This window comes from Astatotilapia calliptera, chromosome 6 (genome assembly GCF_900246225.1).
Source record: "Astatotilapia calliptera chromosome 6, fAstCal1.2, whole genome shotgun sequence".
In the NCBI taxonomy this organism is placed as follows: Eukaryota; Metazoa; Chordata; class Actinopteri; order Cichliformes; family Cichlidae; genus Astatotilapia; species Astatotilapia calliptera.
In genome coordinates, this window is record NC_039307.1 from 3,776,444 (window position 1) to 3,798,037 (window position 21,594).

General features: G+C 43.0%; 2 protein-coding genes across 5 annotated transcripts in view; both read left to right on the top strand.

Moving 5' to 3' along the window:
* Window positions 1-2,710, top strand: part of LOC113023585 (zinc finger protein Aiolos-like) — an 82,647-nt gene extending 79,937 nt beyond the window's left edge. For all 3 annotated transcript variants that reach the window (XM_026169740.1, XM_026169741.1, XM_026169742.1), the window contains one exon: window positions 966-2,710. In XM_026169740.1, the coding sequence (XP_026025525.1) occupies window positions 966-1,600 (635 nt within the window). In that variant the 3' untranslated portion in view covers window positions 1,601-2,710. The remainder of the gene's footprint in view (window positions 1-965) is intronic.
* Window positions 2,711-6,587: 3,877 nt separating this feature from the next.
* LOC113023581 (protein AF-17) overlaps window positions 6,588-21,594 on the top strand; it is a 33,062-nt gene continuing 18,055 nt past the window's right edge. Inside the window, exons 1-8 of one of the 2 annotated variants that reach the window (XM_026169735.1) lie at window positions 6,589-7,103; window positions 8,125-8,204; window positions 9,501-9,555; window positions 9,676-9,785; window positions 16,501-16,604; window positions 17,771-17,864; window positions 18,159-18,269; window positions 21,504-21,593. In XM_026169735.1, the coding sequence (XP_026025520.1) occupies window positions 6,995-7,103; window positions 8,125-8,204; window positions 9,501-9,555; window positions 9,676-9,785; window positions 16,501-16,604; window positions 17,771-17,864; window positions 18,159-18,269; window positions 21,504-21,593 (753 nt within the window). In that variant the 5' untranslated portion in view covers window positions 6,589-6,994. Of the gene's footprint in view, window positions 7,104-8,124; window positions 8,205-9,500; window positions 9,556-9,675; window positions 9,786-16,500; window positions 16,605-17,770; window positions 17,865-18,158; window positions 18,270-21,503; window position 21,594 lie in introns of both variants that reach the window. The other variant, XM_026169736.1, reaches the window with a different exon arrangement.

Sequence of the window (21,594 nt, forward strand, 5' to 3'; positions counted from 1 at the left end):
TCGTTTGTCATTTTGCCTTTTGCTGCGCTTTTATGCTGCACAATGCAGAATTTGAAGTTGTCTGTCTGAGCTACTTGTTTGTCTGTCTGTCTATGCTGGCCTTCATCTGTCGCCAAAGGGGGTTTCAGGGCAGACCACCTGCCTCATACCTGCACACACCACAGAGTGGTCCCCACTGCTCCAAATTCTCTGCAGGAATTGTGTCATCGGTGGGTATTGGTAATTATTGCACGGTTAATAAAATAGTGTCATGCACATGAAACCTCTGAGTTCCATTACTAACCGCTTGTGTTTTGATTCGATCTGAGATAATTTGAGCTGGTAATTATCAGAAGTATCAGTTTCGGTAAATGGCTGACTTGCCACAGTGATTTCCCAAACTTTATGGGCGTATATATACACACACATGCACAATGATTTTCAATAGCTTGCTCTCACCTTTCTGGTTAAGACTAACACTGAGTTGTAGTTTCGCAATCGAGCTTCGAGCTGCTCGCAAAAAGCATGAGTGTTTTGGCAATTAAAAAAAAAAACCCTCCTACATCTCCATCAGGTTTACAAATGAAGTGAGATCTTTCAATATGACAACCACAGGAGGAAAAAGAGAAGTAACCACAGAGAGCAAACAAGGCGCGAGGCGAGAAACGTGAGCAGGTGTCTCTCTGTCATTACACCAGCTGCACTACAGAGGCCTTCATCTGCGTCGTATGCTTCCTCCCTGTCCCTAACTGCTGCCTCGGGATGCTGCCAGGCTTTAAAGCTGCTTTAGTCCCGTCGACCTGGCGCTTTCCAGGTTTTTGCTTTTTCCCGCCCTCGGACTGCACGGCGGAGTGAGAAACCCAGCAAGGGTCTAAATCTTTTCCATCTGTTTTAACTGCTTCTTGCTTCCTGTGTTGTTTCTCTGCCCGTGCTGCTGGATGAGGTTTGCAAAGTCTCCTCGTGCTGAGCTCTTTCTTGTCGTCTAGGCGACAACGGCGTGTGCCTGGACCTGAGCTTTAACAGGGATCTGGTCCACCGAACTGATGTCAAGGATCCTCCGTCGGACTCCCCGGGGCCAGACGCCCATCACCAGCAACAACCGATCCACCCAGGCCCCAATGGTGACCAACCGCCTTCCCACAGGCCCTACCCCATCTCGTTAGCCCGTGGCGACATCACTCCCATGGGCCTCACCAATGGCCACAAGATGGCCATGCCGCTCCTGGGAATCCCTCACGCCTCCCAGCCTCCCCTTGGCATGGACTCTTACCACAATGACAACACCCAGATATCCCAGCCTGTCATGTACAGCTTAGGCCACCTGCTTGGGGGGCTGAATTCCCAGAACGGCATGCCTCACCCACACGCCCAGCCCATCCCCCTGTCGCCTCTTGAGGCTTTGCGAGTGATGCGAGCTGACGGGGAGACCGTGCCCGGGGCCGTGTACCCCTGTGGCCACTGCAGGGTGATCTTCCTGGACTATGTCATGTTCACCATCCACATGGGGTGCCACGGCTTCCGCGATCCGCTCGAGTGTAACGTGTGTGGCCACCGCAGTCGGGACCGTTACGAGTTTTCTTCCCACATAGCCCGTGGCGAGCACCGCCTAGAGTTGAAGTAGACTGCAGGCACAACACCAGCACTGCATGAGAAAAACAGCAGATTAACTCATATAAGTAGTGTCAGAAATGAATTCATGAAGTAGCTATCACTTTCTGCCTGTGTGTGTGTGTGTGTGTGTGTGTGTGTGTGTGTGTGTGTGTGTGTGTGTGTGTGTGTGTGTGTGTGGGTGTGTGTGTTGGAGAGGGAGACGTTATACGAGTGTAACGGGTTTCAGGGTGTTTTTAGTCATACTGTAGTCATCTGAAAAGATGGCCTGTAAAATGTTAATGCAGGAGCACTTCTACCTCCTTTTTCATGCATATATTTGTACTCAATGGTCCCTGCTGTAGCCGCTGTGTATATCCTAATCCTCAGTTCCATATGTTAATTCAAATGTTCCAAAAATATGAGCACTTATTACATTTATTGTGTAAATGCTTTTGTTTTTTATCAGTGTAAAGATGTAAGTAATAAAAGACAGCTCTTCCTTCGTCACACACAAGCTGCACCACGCCGAAAGACTTTTAGCTTCTCTGACAAACACTTGGCAATTCAAGACTGCAGAAAAAAAAATCCTATTATCTCGAAGGTCACATGTCTCTTTTTTTCTCAGCTGTGGTTTTCTGAGTGTAGTTCACGGCTTCAAAGGACACATCACTCTGCTTCTCACTCCAGATATTGTACTCATTTAGCGCTCCCCACAAGTTGCTTCACAGTTTTTCACAAGACTTTTAGTCACACAAAACACACAGTGTTCAATTACATTTCTCACTTCTGTTTGATTTATACAGCACCGGTTCCCTTCACACTGTGCAGAAAAGGCCGTACAGTGAGACAGAGGTTCCATCATTACATTTAACCCTTGAAAGTACAAAACTGCACTACATGTATGGAGGACAGAGGTAAAGGAGATCGAACAAGGTGGATAAAAATTCAGTATAAAGTCAAGCTAAAGGCCTCAAAATGCGTATGGCAGCAGATGAAATCTTCTAGGTTCCATTAAATCAGGAGGGAAAAAGAGACTGATCACTTTGTTCCATGCAGTACGTGTTGACAGATTCTGAAAATGATGAAATGTATGGCTGGCTGAAGCTGCCAAAGTTAAAATAAATACATATGTAAGTAAATGGCTCAATTAATGTGGTGAATGTGTTGAAAATAAATGTAGGCCTTTCTTATTTTGGGGACTGCACAACACAACCCAATATTTCTATTTTAATTTGCTTCTGAATGTTTTTTTTAATATAATTTCTAAAAGTATTTCTGTATATTTTCTTTCGCCTTCCTGTTTATGTCCTCATTTATTTCTATATTTTCTTTCACGATGGATGCCAGAGCTACACCAGAGTCTGCAGTTAGGAACAGCTAGAGAACTGACGGTCTGAGCTAATCCAGCTCCTTGTATTGTTTAGGATCATTTGGGAAGTAAACCCTTTGCTCATTTCACTAAATGTATTAAAGAGATTCTGGTGCATTGATGCAGAATCAGCCACGATCAAAACATAGCGTAAAGAAGCAAACATGACATCAGGACTTTTAAGCAAATGTAGATGTTCGCTTAAAAAAAAACACCTACAAATGCATCAAAGCCGCCCTTTTGCTCGTCTCCTCTAACTGAAGTTTTGACGCCGTTTGTAATTATTTTGTTAATTATCTTTGATTTTGGCAGTTTTGGCCCTCCATCCATGGATGGAGGGGAGATGGTGGTGTTTGTAACGGGATCATCGCAGGATTTAATCTGACTCCATCTTGAGAAAATACAAAAACGAGTCACATGTCTCTTCACATATATGTCGTCTATGTGGCGAATGTGTCATACGTGGTCTTCTGTGCGTGTAGCTTCTATGTGAAAGTGGTTTTGTTGGACAGAGGGTGAAGGGGATTTCAAGCAAAGTGAACAATAGTTTAATTTTACATTTTTTGGGCCAGAAAAGAATGAGAGAATATGCAAATTTTAAAAAAAATCCCACTTCCCACTTATATTTCACTTCACCCACAGCAAGGAGAGAAATCAATTACGTGTGCCAGTAAAGCTCCCTGATATGGGATCTCAAAGGTGCAACAAATGTATGTGAAATTTGTGGGAATTTCTTTGTGACAAACTTCAGGAGCCTCCTCTGACAGCTAAATCTGTCTTTCCTGTTTGTATTGGGGAAGTTTTGGTGAGCACACAAAATGAGTTCTGACTAGCTAACTTAATATATGAGTGCAGGAGGGGCTGTGTGTGTGTCTGTGTGCGCGCGCGCAAATGTGGATGCACTTCGCCCCCACATGTTACTGCAGGAACTCGGCTACGCCTTGCTGCCTTCAGATCAGCAGAGGGTGTTAGCTTCATCCAGCTGCCACCTCGCTATCTGTCCTCTCCATCAGCGCCAGTTCCCTTTTCTCTCTTTGGGTTTGAAGAGAAATGACACTTGTGAGACAAACTGTCATCACAGCTTTGTGTCCATATGTCAGTATAAAAAGCCCAGTCATCCATTTCAAAAGTACAACTGCGCTGGTTCTCTTTTTCCTATTATAAGACACTGAGTTAACAGCATATGTCTTCCGAGTTGTTTGATGGTGTTGAGTAAGATTGTGGCTGAAAGACATGTCAGATTATGGCAATCTAGGAAGATATGAATGTTTTCTGAAAAATCATGTCTGAGCTAAAATGAAACGTGGGAAAACGGGAATAGGGCTTAAGTCGAGATAGCTTCTACCCGTGTGTGTGTGTGTGTGTGTGTGTGTGTGTGTGTGTGTGTGTGTGTGTGAGGTCCCCTTTTCACCTTAAAGACAGAATTACTCAACCAGACGAGATAGGAGTCATAAAGCATCCATGACGCAAGACCAGTCAAAATGAGATGTTTTTGGTGACATCTGCTGACTGAATTACAGGAGTTAGTGTAAGTGGAAAGACAGCCAGTAAAGTTTGAGTCATTAAACCTCAGGGCGCTTCAGATGGACAAACTGGATTCAAATTTAAATTTCACATGTTTAGTACTTTTCAGTTTTGCTCCCATAGATCGGGGGCGTCATGCGTCTCGTTTTAGCTCATGGACCACAAAACAGCCCAATTTGATCTCAACTGGGTTAGACCGCAAAAGCTATTACATAACAACCTGCATGGAAAAAACCCACCCGTCTTTATTCTTTCTTTGAATAAAGTCTCCTGAGTCATCCATTCACAACAGCATTATGAACACACAGCACGAATCTTTAAAAAATGTGATTTCAGCTACACTCTTCAGTTTTTCCACAAATGGTGAGACTGCTGCCATTTTCAATTCACTGATATCGATGGATCTCTAAGGGAAACCCGGAAAACACATAGAGATTTCTTAAATAGAAAATAAAGTTAGGGAAGCAAGGCTGAGATGAATATATTGGATGAAGGATGTTGAAGTAGAAGCTGTCAGGCAGGAGGAAAAAAAGACCTCAGAGAAGATGTATGTAGGACATGTGAAGGGTTGGTATGACAGAAGAGGATGCTGGGAATAGATGATATATATGGTGACCTCTAATGAGCTCCGCCGAAGGAAAAAGTGTTTTATGTCTTTGTGATTCAAACTATTTTTTCTGAATCCAGGGTGTCACACTCATAAACAGCCCAGTTAGAGCTTGTAAAAGTTTCAAATACGCCTCCTCTTCTTCTTTCAGCTCCAATCCTACATATCAGGACGTAAAACTAATCTCATCCTTAGCATGTCTTAAAATTAGATAAATATCATTTCTGATAAAGAACAACACATGACATTTCTGTGGAAACTAAGAATAGCACCCAGGTGCTTGTATGAACACCTGTGTTAAAGCAGATGTTTTAGATCATTCAGCCGTGTGTTAATTCAGTGCCAAAGAGGACAAACATCAGCAATGATCCATCAGTCTGGGAAGAGTTCGAAGACCATCTCCAAATAAATTGAAATCCATCGTTCTAGAGTGAGAAACATTATTCGCAGATGACACCTGCCAGTCTTCCCAGTCTACATAATTCAATTTATAACTAAAATTCAGAGAGCTGTGTGTAATAATACCATGTAATAATATGCTGTGCTGCTGTTCATCTGAGGGGTTTTTTATGTGTTGATATGTAAAACCTTGGAAATGAGGGTGTTAGCCCTCACACATCGCTGATGGTTCACACTGGTGGTTTGAAGGTGAGGTTTGTGCAAATCCCGTTTGTATGCTGCCTGTTTTTAAATCTTTATGATTTCGTCGATGCACTAAACTGATAATGAACAAAGAAATGGAAAAATATTTGAAAGAAGCTGTTTGAAGTCAGAGAGAGAACGTATGAAAAGCAGGGTCGGTACCAATAACAGAAAGTAGATGCTTATCTGTCAAAGTGTTAAACTTGTGTAATAGTTGTGATGAGCTACAAACTGAGATGTGATTAGCGTTGTTTATGAAACATTTGGGTTTGTGTTTCTCTCTCTGTCTTTTTTTATTTTATTTCTATGTAATCAGGTTTATTTAGTAATTAAATTGTCATTACTGTCATTATCCATTATTGTTATTATTTATTTATGTATTTATTTTGGTACTCATTTTTAGTAAATAATAATTTTTAAAAAAGCAAATGAGCAAAAATAAAACGTTGTCATTACATTATGAATTTCAAATGGTACATTTATTTACTGAGCTCCTGTTTGTATTATACTTGACTTTTTACTTTGTCTTCTGTTTTGTTATATGTAGGTTTGCGCTTATTGAGCTCCCCTTTTTTTAATGAAAGTTTATATTTTATTCTATTTAATTGAGCTCCTTTCTTTTGCGTGTTTTTTCCCATTATGACCATTTTTGTCTTTTAATATTTTATGATATTGTGTTGACCTGTTTTGGCCGCTGTCACACGGGAATCTCGCATCTTTTGTTATCTTATTATTAATGTTTCATTATTTATTTTAGGTCCGGACGCCGGATGGTGAAATAGCTTGTAATTCCTGCTGTTAGCCACCCCCAAGATGTCCTGCAGATGGCGCTGTTGAGACGCGGTTGATGCCGGGCGCATACAGCGGTTTGGGCCGACGTGATGCGCGGGGTTCGTGTAAAGAACACAGTGGACCGGGGCAGGAGGCCGTGCGGGCGTCTGCTCCCCGGGTTCGTGGAAATCGAGTCGTCACTGCCTGAAAACACGCGCTGAAAAGGCGCTTCCTGCTCAACAATAACTTGCTACCTTTGCTGTGACTTTTACTCCGGCGAAGATCTGAGCATGCGCACTTATGTATGGGACGGGGAGGACATCACGGAAAATCTACTAGAAGCACCACAAACGCAGAGATTTCGGCTCTCCGCTGCACTAAAACTGCACGACGTGGGCGGCCCGTGACCATGCCTAGAGCGGCGTTAAGATGCGGGACGACCGCCTGACAGGCCTGGCCTGGGTCTGAGCCGTTGCCGGGAGGGGAAATCTATTTCTTCATATGGGAGCAGCATGCGGGAAATGGTCGGTGGTTGCTGCGTGTGTTCCGACGAGCGAGGCTGGGCTGAGAATCCGCTGGTGTACTGTGATGGACACGGCTGCAGCGTCGCCGTTCACCAAGGTAACATTAGCTGCTGTTAGCGTGTGATTCCCGGGCAGCCGGAGCGGCTCTAGCTTGCGGCCGGAGGCGTTGGTCCTCCCTGCCTACGTGCGTGTTCTGTGTTCGTGCGGGAGGGGCGGGTAGGTAAGCGTGCTGTTGTTGCTTCCTCTCCGCACACTTGATTGATCGCGCAGGGCCGAGCGGCGTGACACCGAGCCCGGATGGCGCCTCGAGGTCCGTGCGTCGCGGACCGTGCGGCACGCTGCGACGCGTTCGCGAGGCCGTGTTCGTTCGGACAGCAGCGCGTGTCCACTTGCTTTGTTGCATTCGAGCGATTTGAAGTGGGACCTCACGCAGGATGGCTACTCTGAGTGAGGATCAGCCCTCTGATCTCAGTGATGCTGTGACGGTGTTGGTGCACAAATGTGCCAAAAAGACAAAAAGAAATTTGTGCCCAAACTGAAAAAGTGCAGAAGATTCTGATCCAGAGAGGTGCTGATGCAGGAGGCTGATTTCAGGGCTGTCCCAGTCAAATTAAAGCTTTATGTCAAAGTGGAATGAAATAGGATTATAAGGTTAATCCGATCAGGATGACAGCAGCACCTCTCACCACTGACAGGGAGAGATGTTAAACTTAGAAAGAGAAAAGTTAAAACATAAAATCAGCTTGAAATCATTTTCTATTCATCTGTTAAAGCAGGATGGCTGTGCCAAGTGTCAAGTCAGTATTATCTTGAGTAGTATTCTTGGACAGGTACTGCCAGCTTTACTAGTATTTATTAAAGTATTTATAGAGCTTGGCAAGTCGTTTCAATCATAAAAAGTGAAATATTATTTCCAGAAAACGTGAAACTTTTAAACACTGTTAAAGGTACAAATTGTTGACCCTCGGGCTGTTCAACATCTGTCCTGTGAATGAATGAATGACTCATTAAATGTGCATGTTTTCATTTGTACCTGTAGTTTACATTAAAAGACAGGTGTGTTACCGTGGGTCGTGCCGGTCCAGTTTGACACTCCCGTGCTTGTGTGTTTGTCGCAGCATGCTACGGCATCGTGCAGGTGCCAACTGGCCCGTGGTTCTGTCGGAAGTGTGAGTCACAGGAGCGGGCGGCACGTGTGGTGAGTACGCCAACACGAATGACACAATTTATTCATTCATTCCTGCTTCACCTTCACCTACAAGCAGTCTGCCTCAGGTGTACTGAGCCAGCTTGTCCCATACTGATGCCCTAAAGCTGAGTTAAACGAATAAGCTGGATTCCTCTGTGTTTATGTGTGAAGCAGCCTCAGGCGTGATTTAAACATTGCTTTCCTACCTTTCTTAAGTAAAATCGAACATAAAAGAAATGTACACATTAACTGAAACTGTGTTTATTATTAAATAATAACTTTCAGTGAGGACTTTTTCTCCCTTCATGGTTTTTTTGGACTAGTCTGATTTTAGTCTATTCATTTCAATTCATTTTTTTTCATATAACATCAACTCACAAGACTTCCCACAGCAAGGTTCTTTATACTACACGGTAACAACCGTATAATATAAGAGCGAAAACCCCACAGCTAACAGATGATCCCGTACGAGCAGCATTTGGCGACGGTGGGAAGGAAGAACTCCCTTTTGACAGGAACAGACCTCCAACAGAACCAGGCTCAGGGAGGGGCGGGGCCATCTGCCATGACCAGATGGGCTGGCGAGGGGAGAAAGAAGAAGATCGTAGAGGATAAAATAGAAACTGTCTTTGCATCTGCAAGAGTTAAAACGGATTTTAACTTTGATGTGTCACAATTATCAGCTGACTCTGGATTCTCCTGATTCTCCTTTTTACAGTCTGTGGACAGCAAGAGCTGTTTGATTCCTTCTTTACATATATATAGACACCAAATAAGGGCAGGGCTTGTTAAAAAAGTGAGCAAAATCATAGGACACGACAACATGTTACTCTTAATTTTTCAATTCAATTCAGTTTTATTTATATGGCGCAAATCACAACAGCGGTCGCCTCAAGGTGCTCAGTACTCAAAGGTAAAGACCCAACAATAAAGCCTTGAGCCCACCTATCAGCTGTCCTCCTCCTGTGTGTGGAGGTGGTTACAGCTCACGTGCACATGCGCTGCCTGCAGAGTGGAGCTGAGTAGCGACAGATGAAGTGAACTATAAATTAAAAAGCTTGATGACAACACATTTTATTACAAGAAGCGCAATAAAAGCCATAAACTGAGGCAGAGATATACAGAAAAGCTGATGTCATAGGCGCAAAATAAAGCCTCTGAACTGTTACTTCCTCTATATTATGTTAGCTTAGAACTGCATCGAATAGACTGACCCACTGTTTCCTGTATCTGCCCTAACGTTTGGAGTCATGGTCAGACAGATATCCACTCCAACAAGCTCCGCTCTCTCCCGTGTCTCCTCAGAGGTGTGAGCTGTGTCCCCACAAAGATGGCGCCCTCAAGAGGACAGACAGCGGAGGTAAATATCATCATGTTCCCGCTCACTCTTCCCGAGGGCATAACCGAGTGCGCATTTCCACTCGAGTCATTCCGAGTCTTGTCATATCGTTGATCCGCTGCCAATCTCTCCTCCAATCAGGCTGGGCCCACGTCGTGTGCGCACTCTACATCCCCGAGGTGCAGTTCGCCAACGTCCTCACCATGGAGCCTATCATCCTGCAGTATGTCCCACACGAGAGATACAACAAGGTAGGGATGCACGCTGTTTGAGCGGGAAAGTTGGACTAGTCTACAGGAAGTTAGAGGCGCGAGAGAAAAGAGGAGCACAGAGAGATCAGATCCAGCCCCAAAGATAAGCTTCATCAAACAGGAAAGTTTGAAGCCTAATCTGAAAGTAGAACTAAGGGTTTACTTTGGAGTTTATTTATTTGTTTGTTTGTTTGTTTGTTAGTTTGTTTGTGAGGGTGTGTTGTTGTTGTTGTGCTCTTATAAAGTGGTGACATTTCAATCCTTCGGTAAAATCGTTTCCTTGTTCATAACTCAAAAATGGCTGCGAACACATTCAGCACACGGATTTTTACGTTGTTTGTACCTGCAGCTAAACAGGTAACAAAGAACTCTTCACACCATACGACCCCAAACCAAGTGTCCTCCAAAGGAAACAATATATTCGTTCCATTTCTAAAATAATTATTCATCTTTAAGTCCTCTCTGACATCTTTTCCAATGCTTCAGCTCTGGCCACCTCTACTACTTCCACGATGCTAGTCTGGACCAGATGCTTAATCTCTCTGTCATCTCCCACTAAGTCTGTCTCATCGCCTAAAACAAATAGTCTTGGACTGCCTATGAATCCTTAGCATATCTTAATTTCACATAATCTAGTCCAGAACTCTTCAGGTAATAAAACTCGATAATTTTATTACCTGACTTTGAGGCATAGAGTGAATTTCTCCTTCTTATAGTTCACCAGCAGTTCAGTATATCTTTTTATCCAAGTATAAATAAGAATATCTAAGAAGCTAAGAATAACAACAAAGTCTCATCATCCATCCCTTGATCATTTTCATTTTGCTAATAATATTTATATTAACAATCTCTTGTCTCATGTCAGGCTTAAATCATCTCCCATGTTCTTCCTGAGATCTGGAAAACCTTCCTGAGCCAAGTTCTTGATCAGCAGAGAATAACACTTCATGACCTTTCCCAGCGTTCAAAACTATCTAAATGCTTAGAAACTGTAGGAGCTTCTGTATTGGGTCTGAACAGCCCTGATAGAAGACGACAGATCCAAGGTTTCCAAAATGGTGTAGAAGACGTCACAGAAAAGGTCATCCGGGGGGGCCACTCCCATTTCTTTCCGATCCTGCCAGTAAAACCGGGTCTTACCAAGCGCAGCTTCAGGTTCAGTCTGAGACTGAAAGGCACATTTAAATATGGGTCCAACTTAAACATCCAAGCCACTTTAATCCAGATTAGATCGAGATGAGCAGTTAATAAGACTGCAGATGACAGTGGGGCTAAAAGATGCTGCTCAGTGAAGGTGGGCTTCTCTCGGGGGAAGCAACTAAAGGGCCAGACGTCATAGTTAAATGCATAACATTAACCTCCTAGGACCTGGCATCCACGTGTGTGGACATCACATTTTGGGTTGTCCAGACCACAATGCTAAATGTTGCTCTACAAAGGCCTGATATCCACTTACGAGGACATTATACTGCCAAAAAAAAAAGTGTAAAGTAAAGTGTGCATGTTAGTCCCCATAGGGAAATAGTTCCTCTGCATTTAACCCATTCACCCAGTGAAGCAGTGGGCAGCCACCAGTGCAGCGCCCGGGGAGCAGTGTGTAGGGACGATACCTTGCTCAGGGGTATCTCAGGGTAGCCGTTGAGTGAAGTCGAACCCCCAACCTTCCGATCATGGGGCAACCACCCTACCTACTGAGCTATTCCTGCCATTGTTCTAACAAAATTTAAAACGAATGTCCTCATACGTGGATATGAGGCTCTTGTAGGGTAAAATCAGGTAAAAAGATAATTCTTTGTTTTTACATCAATCAGGTCCCAATCAGCCCAAATAGCAAAGAGAAATTACAAATGCATGCCATGAAAGAGTTCAGGTCTTAGGAGGTTAATACAAAGCAATCCCAGAGCCCCATCAGCAAGTGTTTGCTGATTTAAAGATTTAAACGAGGTTTTTTTTACCTCTGCATATGAAGTAATTTGTAATCCCCAAAGCTCCAATCTAAATTAATGGAGAGAATAACTAATAATTTCCATTGTTACCAGGATCTAAAACCTGTATCACCAGGCAAATTTTAATTAAAACAAACAAACAAAAGTTTGTCAATAACCCAAAATAAGATTTAAAAGGTTTTCTGATACAGTTTGATTTAGGGTCTCCAGCTTCTCATCCGATCACAGAGAAAAATGTAAACACATCCTCTTACCTATGATAACGTGTAAAGCTGCACACCTGCACCGCACCCCTGAAACTGGCACAAGGTGACCCCACAAACCTGCGTTTGATAAACAAACACTTTAAACAGGTAGAAGAAGTCAGCACCAGTAATCAGTAATACTGAAAATCCTCAACAGTAAAATGTATAAATACACAGAAAGCTGCATCCGTGTTTACATATATGAAACGCTGCTAAACAGGTTATGCAACATGTGTCACACGGTGTGTCAGCAGTCATCAAAAACATAGAGAGTACTTTCAGAATGAGCAGTCACACAGAGGGAAAAGAGAAAAAGTGTCATCTCCGTCCTCAGCACCAAGTTCGACGAGTCATGATGCAATGCAGCAGACGACACGTGGGAGACTGCACGACTGCTTTCCTCCTTAACGGGAAAACCAGTTTTGCTTCACATCCCCGTTCTTCTCTCCACCTACACGTCCTGTACTAACCCGGAGCTCAGCGTGGCAAGGTCACGCCTGTTCTCTGGAGGCTGCTGAAAGCCTTTCTGGGAAATGTGGGAGATTTCGAGCTGTAGTAGATGTGGCATGTTTAGTAAACAGCAAAGCACATTTACCATAAGTGCAAAGATTCAAAAATACCCTGAAGTGATTTGTGAAAGTAAAGTTTTTCTGGTTTTCACATCAAAAAGTATTTATTCCTCTTGGAGTTTTGACTGATGATAGAAAAAGAACACGAAAAGCTTCTCATGGTTTGAACTTTTACCAATTAAAAAAATGTGAATAATTAAAAAATATTCTTCAATAAGCTTTAATTCAAGGATTTAAAAAAAAAAAATACATTTAATAATTTTAAATAGAAAATGAAAAACGTGTTAGATTGCCGAGCCGCTCTCCTGTTTTCAAAACTGTTACGCAAAGACAAACAGAATGCAGTCGAATCATTTACAGATTTAAAATTTAAAGCCCGGGTTTGAGAGACGACGAGCAGCGACAGCGCCGGATGCTGAGTCACACAGAAAGGTCATTTTGAATGTGAGGCCACCATTTTTAATTCTGACAGCACATTTTCATTTCATTTCATTCATACTTTTGGCATCTAAGTCAACTAAGTACTCCAAGATTATAGCAGAGTAAATATAAAGTGAAAACATAAAAGTTTGTCTTATACTTTTGAAGGCAAAACGTTTCCTCTGCTTATTACAAGCTCGTGAAAGGAGCTTCTTTATCTGATCAGTCTTATTAGCTGACTGTTTCACACATTAAAAAAAGCTTGAAAACATACTTAGAAGTTGTTTTCAGTATTTAGAAGTTAAAAAAGGTAAAAAAGAAACAATCAGGCTGTTACAAAGTAGCAGTTTTATTTATATACAAAGTAGTTGTACCTGTTTAGCTGATATCTGTGCCTGTTTGTCCGCTGATTAGTTAATGAATGGGTTAAATCGCTCTTTGCGGTATGTGAAAGATGTAAACTGTGATTGTGTGCTGATGTCACTCTGCACTGCTGTTTCATGCCTCACAGTTGTTACAGTGTTTCAGTAGTGATACATTAATAGCCCAAACAGTCGTCTGTTGTAGGAGTGTTGTCTCTGTGAACTACAATGTTTGCAGATGACACTGTGACCTGTAATGACTGTAGGGAGCTGTTGGAGGTGTGCAGTGGAGAGGAGAGGAATTAAAGATAGTGTGTGTGACTGAGAGGGGGGCGGGTGTAACGCTGAAGCTGCAAGGTAGTGAAGATGAGTCTAAAAGGGAACAGAAAGTGCAGGGAGGGTGGAGCCTGGTGTCAGTGGTGCTTTTTGACATCTTCATCCTTTGTTGAATGAAGATGGATGTTTAAAGTGTTTTCTTTTTGCATCGTTTTATATTGTTAAATATCTCTTACCACAGAAAGAGTGATGGTAGTTTTGCTTTACTCGGCTCAGGTTTGTTTTCTGTGTTCTTCATGTATAATTAATGAATGCTGCAGATCGGCTGTTAAGATTCAAAGATAAGAGGACGTGTCACACATAGACTCACGCTAGCTTTTGAAATTTTCTGCTAATGATGTTTTTCTTTCTTTTTTACTTTGCACACAAACAGTTTAACCACAGACTAGTTTCAGGCGTGTACAGCTTCAACATGCATCAGCTCTCTGGTAACTTTACTCTCTTATTAGGGCTTCCCGATACTGGCAGAAACCATAATCGGGTCTTTTGGTCCGTATTGAGGATTACAGGAATATTACAGGATTACAGGAAGCCAGTTACTCACTGGCTTTGTGGATTCATTAAAAAGAATAAACTTGCCTTTGAAGTTAAATTATATTTTCAAATGGAAAATTGAGACAAAAGTAAAAGTGAAGGGATCTTTGGCCCTGTGCACCACCACAGTGGTGTATGTGATTAAAGTGCAGACCTTCATCTTCACATTAAGGGCTGTTGCAAATATTTTGCATAATTTTTTACACTTGGATGAAAGTGTGTAATCCGTGGACATCCTTGAGGTATTCTGCTAGGCCTTTACTGCAGCCACCTTCACTTGCTGCTTGCTTGTGGGTCTCTCTGCTTCAGTTTTACCTTCAGTAAATGGAAAGCTGCTCTGCTGGGTTAAGATCAGGTGGCTGACTTGGCCATCAAAGAATGACCCATTTCTTGAGTTGCTTTTGCATTTTGCTTTCTTTGCAAAGTGCTTTCTGAGCAGAGAGTGCAGCCCTGTACGCTTCACGTCACCCTGCTGCTTCTATCAGCAGTCACGTCATTAATAAACACCCGTGACCCGGTTCCACTGGCAGCCGTACGTGCCAGTGTCATAACACTGCCGCCATCGTGTTTGACAGATGATGTGATATGCTTCAGATCATGAGCTGTTTCTCTCTTTCTGAGTTCTTTTCTCCTCCCATCGTTCTGGTACAAGTTCTTCTTGGTTTCATGTGTCCAAAGAACTTTTCCAGAACTGTGCCGGCTCTTTCAGATGTTTCCTGGGAAATTTAATCTGGCCTTCCTGCTCTTGACTTGGTCTGAAGTTTTTCTTGTCCACTTTAGTCTTCTGTGGTCTTTCAGGCTGTTTGGTGTTGCTGAGCTGGCCATTGCATTCCTGTTTTAATAAGAAAGCACCAGATTGTTGCTTTGACCACTCCTAAAGCTTTTGCTACCTCTTAGATAGGTTTATTTTTCAGGGCCTCCTTTACTTGCAGCCACGTTTCGCTGGATCAATGAACAGCTGCAACACTTGTAAATTTGTCATTTGTCCAATTAATTTTGATCCTCTGAAAATTGATGAATGTCAATAAAAATGTATGCAATTCCTCAAGAGCTTATGCAATACTTTTGTTAACTTCCTTGAATTAAAGATGAAAGTCTGAACTTGTATCACATCTTGGTTGTTTGATTGCACAACACTGCAGTTGTTTTCAAAGTTACAAAAACTGTTCAGAAGACATCTGCAGTGTGTGCAGCAGAGCAAGCCTTTCAAAGCAAAGCACATTACAAAGAAATCAATATTTGATTCATGGACTGAGCATCTTGCATTGTGCGTCGTTTAGATGCTCTGTGTGTGTGTGTGTGCATGCCTGCATATAAATGTACATGTGTGAGTGTTTGAGGGCCCGGTTTCATATTACTGTGTCAGCTACAGTAAATTGCATGCAGCCTTCCCCCGTCAGGGCCATTCATTCAGACTTTGCTGCCCGCATTCCTAGACAACGTTACAATGGACACTGAAAACTCGAGAAGCCACTCTTCCTTTTACATGCCCGGTGCAGTTATGTCTCCGGCCTTTCATTGCACAGCAGACATCCTCTGAAGGGAAACAGAGAGCTGAGTAGGATATGGAGAGAAGGAGAAAGGGAGAGAAAAAGGTGAAACAGAGAGGGCCGAAGTGAAAAGGTAAAGAGCCTGCTGTTCCTTTGTCCCGCACCTGTTGCTAGGCCTCTTCTACCCCCCACCAGTCGGGCCTGCTCGCTGAGGAAAGCTGAACAAGAAGTACAAAAGCGGCGTGTGTGTTCGTGCATGCGATTGTTTGCTTTCGGGGGCTCGAGTGTGTATGCTTACATGTCTTTTGGAGACGGGCTGATATGAGTCTTTTGTCGTGTCAGCGTATGCTCCGTGGCACCCTGAAGTTCGTTAGAAACCACCTCACTTTGGTGCAAAGAAAAAGATTAACGGGAGGCTGAAAACTCCAAGCGTAGCGTCTGTTTCGAAGCAGATTCAGAGCAGTTTGCAGGCCGATCTGTGTCAACTTTCTTTACAACATCCCCAAACATCTGGTCAACAGTTTCTCTGTAGAAGCTGTGCTCTGTTTGAAAACCTCATCTGTTGTCTTGACAAGAAAAACTTCCTAATCATCTGCACTGCAGCTGCAGCTGGACTCGAGTCGAGGAGTGTTTCATCTCTGCTGCGCCGCAATCACAATAGTTCATTTTAATGGCCGTCAGACGGGACGGCTTGCTTTGCTCGTGCGACAGATGGAAAAGCAATCCCGGCACCTGTTGTTGATAATAATAATGATGACTGATGTGTTTGAGTCCCTGCATCTCCTGTACTCTCCGTTTGTGCTCTTTCAACAGACTTGTTATATCTGCGAGGACCACGGGAGGGAGAGCAAGGCCGCCTGCGGCGCTTGCATGACCTGCAACAGACAGGGCTGCAGACAAGCGTTCCACGTCACCTGGTCAGTGTTAAATTGTGTGTGTGTGTGTGTGTGTGTGTGTGCGCCTATGTGAAAGTGTGGGGACATCAACATGAATGAACAGTGCGTGAGGACCGAGTGTGATAAGAAGCAGTTCAAGGGCAAAAACTTTTATTAAGGGTTATTTTTAGTTAGCCGACTGTTCCCGTTAACCATGTTTAAACCTGGAAAAGAAACAACCTGAAAAAACTATGACGAAGTTTAAAAAAGAAATCATAAAAAACAGCACTGTGTTATTTTCAATACGACCTAAAACTATCAGGTGAGACCATAAAGTCATCAGTAAAGTCTTTATTGAAGTCACAGATCAGGCGATCCACCGAGTAATCTCTTCATAGACTTTGCACCACTGGACTCTTTTTTTGCAGGCTGAAGGGTCGCCCCCTGCTGCCCGTTAGAAAGAATGCAAGTTTAGGGCACATCTCCACTGGTGGCACTTTTTTTTGCTCAGCATATGATTAATATTGTGGGCAGGACTGTGATGGTTGGCAAACACCAAGGAGGTCCTAGCCTTTTTGGGCACTCAAGCTTCTTTCCACAGTCCAGAGAGATGCATATTAGCTGGTGACGCTAAATTGGCCATAGGAATGACGTGAGTGTGAATGGTCGTCTGTCTGCGTTAGCAACCCGTTCGCAGGGACCCCGCCTCACACCCTAACTTGGATATCATGAATGGTGATTACTTTGTGTGCTAATCGAAGCAGGTTAACGTTTGTCTTGTTTCCTGTGTCATATCATTTTTGAAAATAAGGCCAAGAATAGAAAAGAAATTCCGTCTCCAATTGCCAAGATTGAATACGTGCTCATATGTTATGTGTATTTGGCTACAGCCTTAGTTTACTCACACAGACATTCTGGGCTACAGTTGGTTTTTCTTCATTTACAGTCTTTTACCTTTCATGCTGCTCATCTTGCTTTTTGCCTTTATTTTGTTTCCTACTACAAGAGAAAGATGATTTATTTAGAAGTAAATCCCGAGACACTGACAGGCTCAGATTTTAATGTGACATTCGATCAATCTGGCGACGATCGGTGACTGAAGCTCTCAGGTGACTCGGCCAGGTGTTGCCGTCTCAGTCCGTGCACGTGTGCTAACTTGGCTCTCGTGTTTCATCTCCTTTCCGACCCTCCGACACCCTGCGCTGTAGTGCTCAGATGGCTGGTCTGCTGTGTGAGGAGGAAGGACCAGAAGCTGATAACGTGAAGTATTGTGGCTACTGCAAGCATCACTACAACAAAATGGTAAAGAACACAATGACATTGTACCCCAGAAAAGCCTTTCTTACTGCACTGCACAGTTAACAGCTAACATGATTGATAAGGGCTTCTGTGCCCGGCTGTTTTTTTCCTCTAACTCAGCTCAAGGCAGCTAAATGATTCTTGGAATACGCCCAACCAAAATAAATAATTCAGGAGATAAACCTCCTGTTAAGTCATTGGAAGTGCTTGTAGAGAACCTTTTAAATGTCAAACTGTTGCTTTGAAATTAGCAGCTGTTAACTTTTTGTTTGCTGTTCCTTCTTTTGGACTTTACAGCAGAAGAAGTTGCGTTCTAGTGAAAATACAAGTAGCTCCTTCAGTCATTCCAGGGGGCGCTCCAGCTCTCCGTCACAGGAAAAACAGCACCACCACCACAGACAGAGGAAGGTAAGCACAGCTGTGGTCAGATCAGAAGGCAGTCTCCAGAGCTGAAAACTACCAAAAGCTGCAGTTCCTCTAATGTCCACTTGAGGCTGTTAAAAAAGGGACTCAGTCAGATGTAAGGCAAGGCAAGGCAAGTTTATTTGTATAGCACAATTCAACAACAAGGTGATTCAAAGTGCTTTACAGAGACATTAGAAACAAGAACAAATAAAAAGCATGATTTAAAATTGAATAAAACAAGCAAATAAACAAACTAACTAATTAACAAACAAACAAACAACAGTATATAAAATCAAAACAGATAAAACCAGAACAGTAGATAAAATCAGTAGTTAAATGTAAGTTTTGAAATTTAAGCTCAAATGCAGCTGAGAACAGGTGAGTCTTCAACCTGGATTTAAATAAACTGAGTGTTTCAGCTGATCTGAGGCTTTCTGGGAGTTTGTTCCAGATATAAGGAGCATAAAAGCTGAATGCTGCTTCTCCGTGTCTGGTTCTGACTCTGGGAACTGATAAAAGACCGGATCCAGATGACCTGAGGGATCTGGATGGTTCATACTGGGTCAGGAGGTCATTGATGTATTTTGGTCCTAAACCATTCAGAGCTTTATAGACCAGCATCAGAACTTTAAAGTCTATCCTCTGACGGACAGGCAGCCAGTGTAAAGACCTCAGAGCTGGACTGATGTGGTCCACTTTTTTGGTCTTAGTGAGGACTCGAGCAGCAGATGTCTGACAGATTTTTTAGGCAGACCTGTAAAGATGCTGTTACAGTAATCAAGCCTACTAAAGATGAATGCATGGACTAGTTTTTCCAGGTCCTGTTGAGACATCAGATCTTTTATCCTTGATATATTCTTGAGGTGATAGTAAGCTGACTTTGTTATTGTCTTAATGTGTTTTTCTAAGTTTAGGTCTGCATCCGTCACTACACCCAAATTTCTCGCCTGGTTTGTGGTTTTTAGATGTATAGATTGAAGTTCTCTGGTGACCTGTAATCGTTTTTCTTTGGCGCCAAAGACTATTACCTCAGTTTTGTTTTTGTTTAGCTGGAGAAAATTGTGGCACAACCAGTCAGGCGCCATGTAGGCGCTGGCTGCAAGCTAGGCCTCACCTCAGCTAACTAGAGCCGCTAACTAGACACCTGCTGACTATTTTTGTTCTGTTGGCATCGTTTGGTCGATGGCTGCCCTTCCCCGAGCTTACGTCACCCAGATGTTCCTTCCTGTTGAAAGGGCGTTTTTCCTCCCCACTATTGCCAAGTGCTTGCTCATAGGGGGTCATCTATTGCTGTGGTATTCCCTGTATTACTATAGGGTCTTTTTACAATATGAAGTGACTTTAGGTGACATGTTGTTGTGATTGTGATTAGAAAGAAATCATTTTGGAGCATTTTATTGAATTATCAGACAAATAATAAGGTTTTACTGTTTGGAACTGGGAAATGCTAGGATTTAATAATTTTGTAGCACTAATTAACAGGATTAACAGGATGTATTTGCGCAGTTTGTGTCTGCAGCTTGCTAATATTAGTGGATAACTGTACACTACAAAACCAAAAGTAAGAGTTAAAAATAGACTTTGTCTATTCATCGTCAGATTAATAAGACCAGCCAGTCTGATCCAGACCAGCTTGGCACACAGACTCTTTTATTTTGAAACGATTGAATAACAGCAGAATTGGCAAAGAAGAAAAGGATGAATTTTAATGCATTTTCTTCCTGATAAAATCATCAAATAAGCAGAGAGCTAATTTAGATTTTATTGCATGGGCGTGAGCAAGCTGAGCTACACTGTGTAAGCACGCCTCACACAGACATACACCAGACACACCAGTTGTCCTACGCTTTCAACCTCACAGCTTCCATCTGTTGGCTCCTGGGGAACGTTCAGTCATCACTCCCGATTTCCGGGTGTCATCATTTCAGGCAGTGATAAGCTCGACCCCTTGACGTCAAACTCTAATCTGAATACAAACTATGAGCTCAGAGAGATACCTGGAGGTACAGCCTGGCTAAACAAAAGCTAACGCATTTAGGCGTACCCTGCCTCTGGTCATAAAGACATAAAAAACCATATTATAAAATACATATCATGAAATAACATCATGATCTCTCTGGGCCGAGTTAACTCTGTGAAGGTGCGGTGCTCACGTGCACGTGACCCCATCACACGCATGCAAAACTAAGCAGACAGGTGCACCTTCAAAGCCCCTGCAAGCTAACAGACTAGCTAGCAGAGAATTCAGCAGACAGGAAAGATAGTGCTGACGGCACACGGTTCCAGCTGAGCAGCTCTTTGTCAAGTGTAAAAAGAGACCCGCATATTTTTTCGCCACCAGACAATTCCGGTCTTCAAAGAATGTCATCGTTGTTATCGTTTTGATGTTCTGGCAGAGATATGGCTCCACAGTCAGGGAGCGGACGCTTCACGCAGTTGTTGAACTGAAAAAGAGATGAAGAAGAAAAGCGTGTTTCTTCCAGTCAAATCTCAGCTGAGCTGTAAAAGCAGGTTTTGTTGCAGAAAGCTCAGTTTTATGGCAACCTTGGACTGGTTAAATATATGATCTAGTGTCGCGTAGATGTTGGCGGCAGCTGGCGGATTCAGGCTGTTAAAAGTTGGCTGTGCGGTTGTCTTGTTGCTATGAACAGAATTTTGCAGGAATACACTTGTTTGCACTTTTTCGGTTGTAGGTTTTAGACTGACACAGTAGCGCGTGTGAGACGGCTGTGTGAAGCATATATTTTCAGTCAACGTCTGGCGCTACATGATGCCATTTTCAGTATAACCCACTGTGAAACTGAATCTAACACCCTGCTTTTAAGCCAGTAGCAGATAGAAGAGACCAGTATTTCTTATCATTTAGCTAGTGGCACTGAGTCATACTGATCGCAGGCTCGCTTGTAATCATTGATTTTAGTCTGATATGATAAAAAAGGCTGTCTGGGATATTCTGATATAAAAAAATAAATCAGTAGTTTTTGCTGTGACAGAAAGCCAGACGCTTTTATTCAGAATAATCTTCATCAAATGCAGTTACAGTGATGCACAAACGGATTTGACTGTGCTGTTAGCGTATCCCTGCAGACATTGTTGTTGAAGCTGGTTGACTGTAGCAAATGTGATTCGCTTATATTCCACTCGCTGCGTTTGTGTAATGTGCCAGTGTTGACTCTGCAGCCTTGATTCTAGGCTCAAGCTTGTGTATTTGTATGTGTGTGTTGTTGTTTTTTTCAGAGTCATAAAGACAAGATTCGGCAAAAGGAGCGCCACAAAAAGTCGAGCGACAACCTGAGCTCCGCTGTGACATCCAGCGGCATAGAAAAGG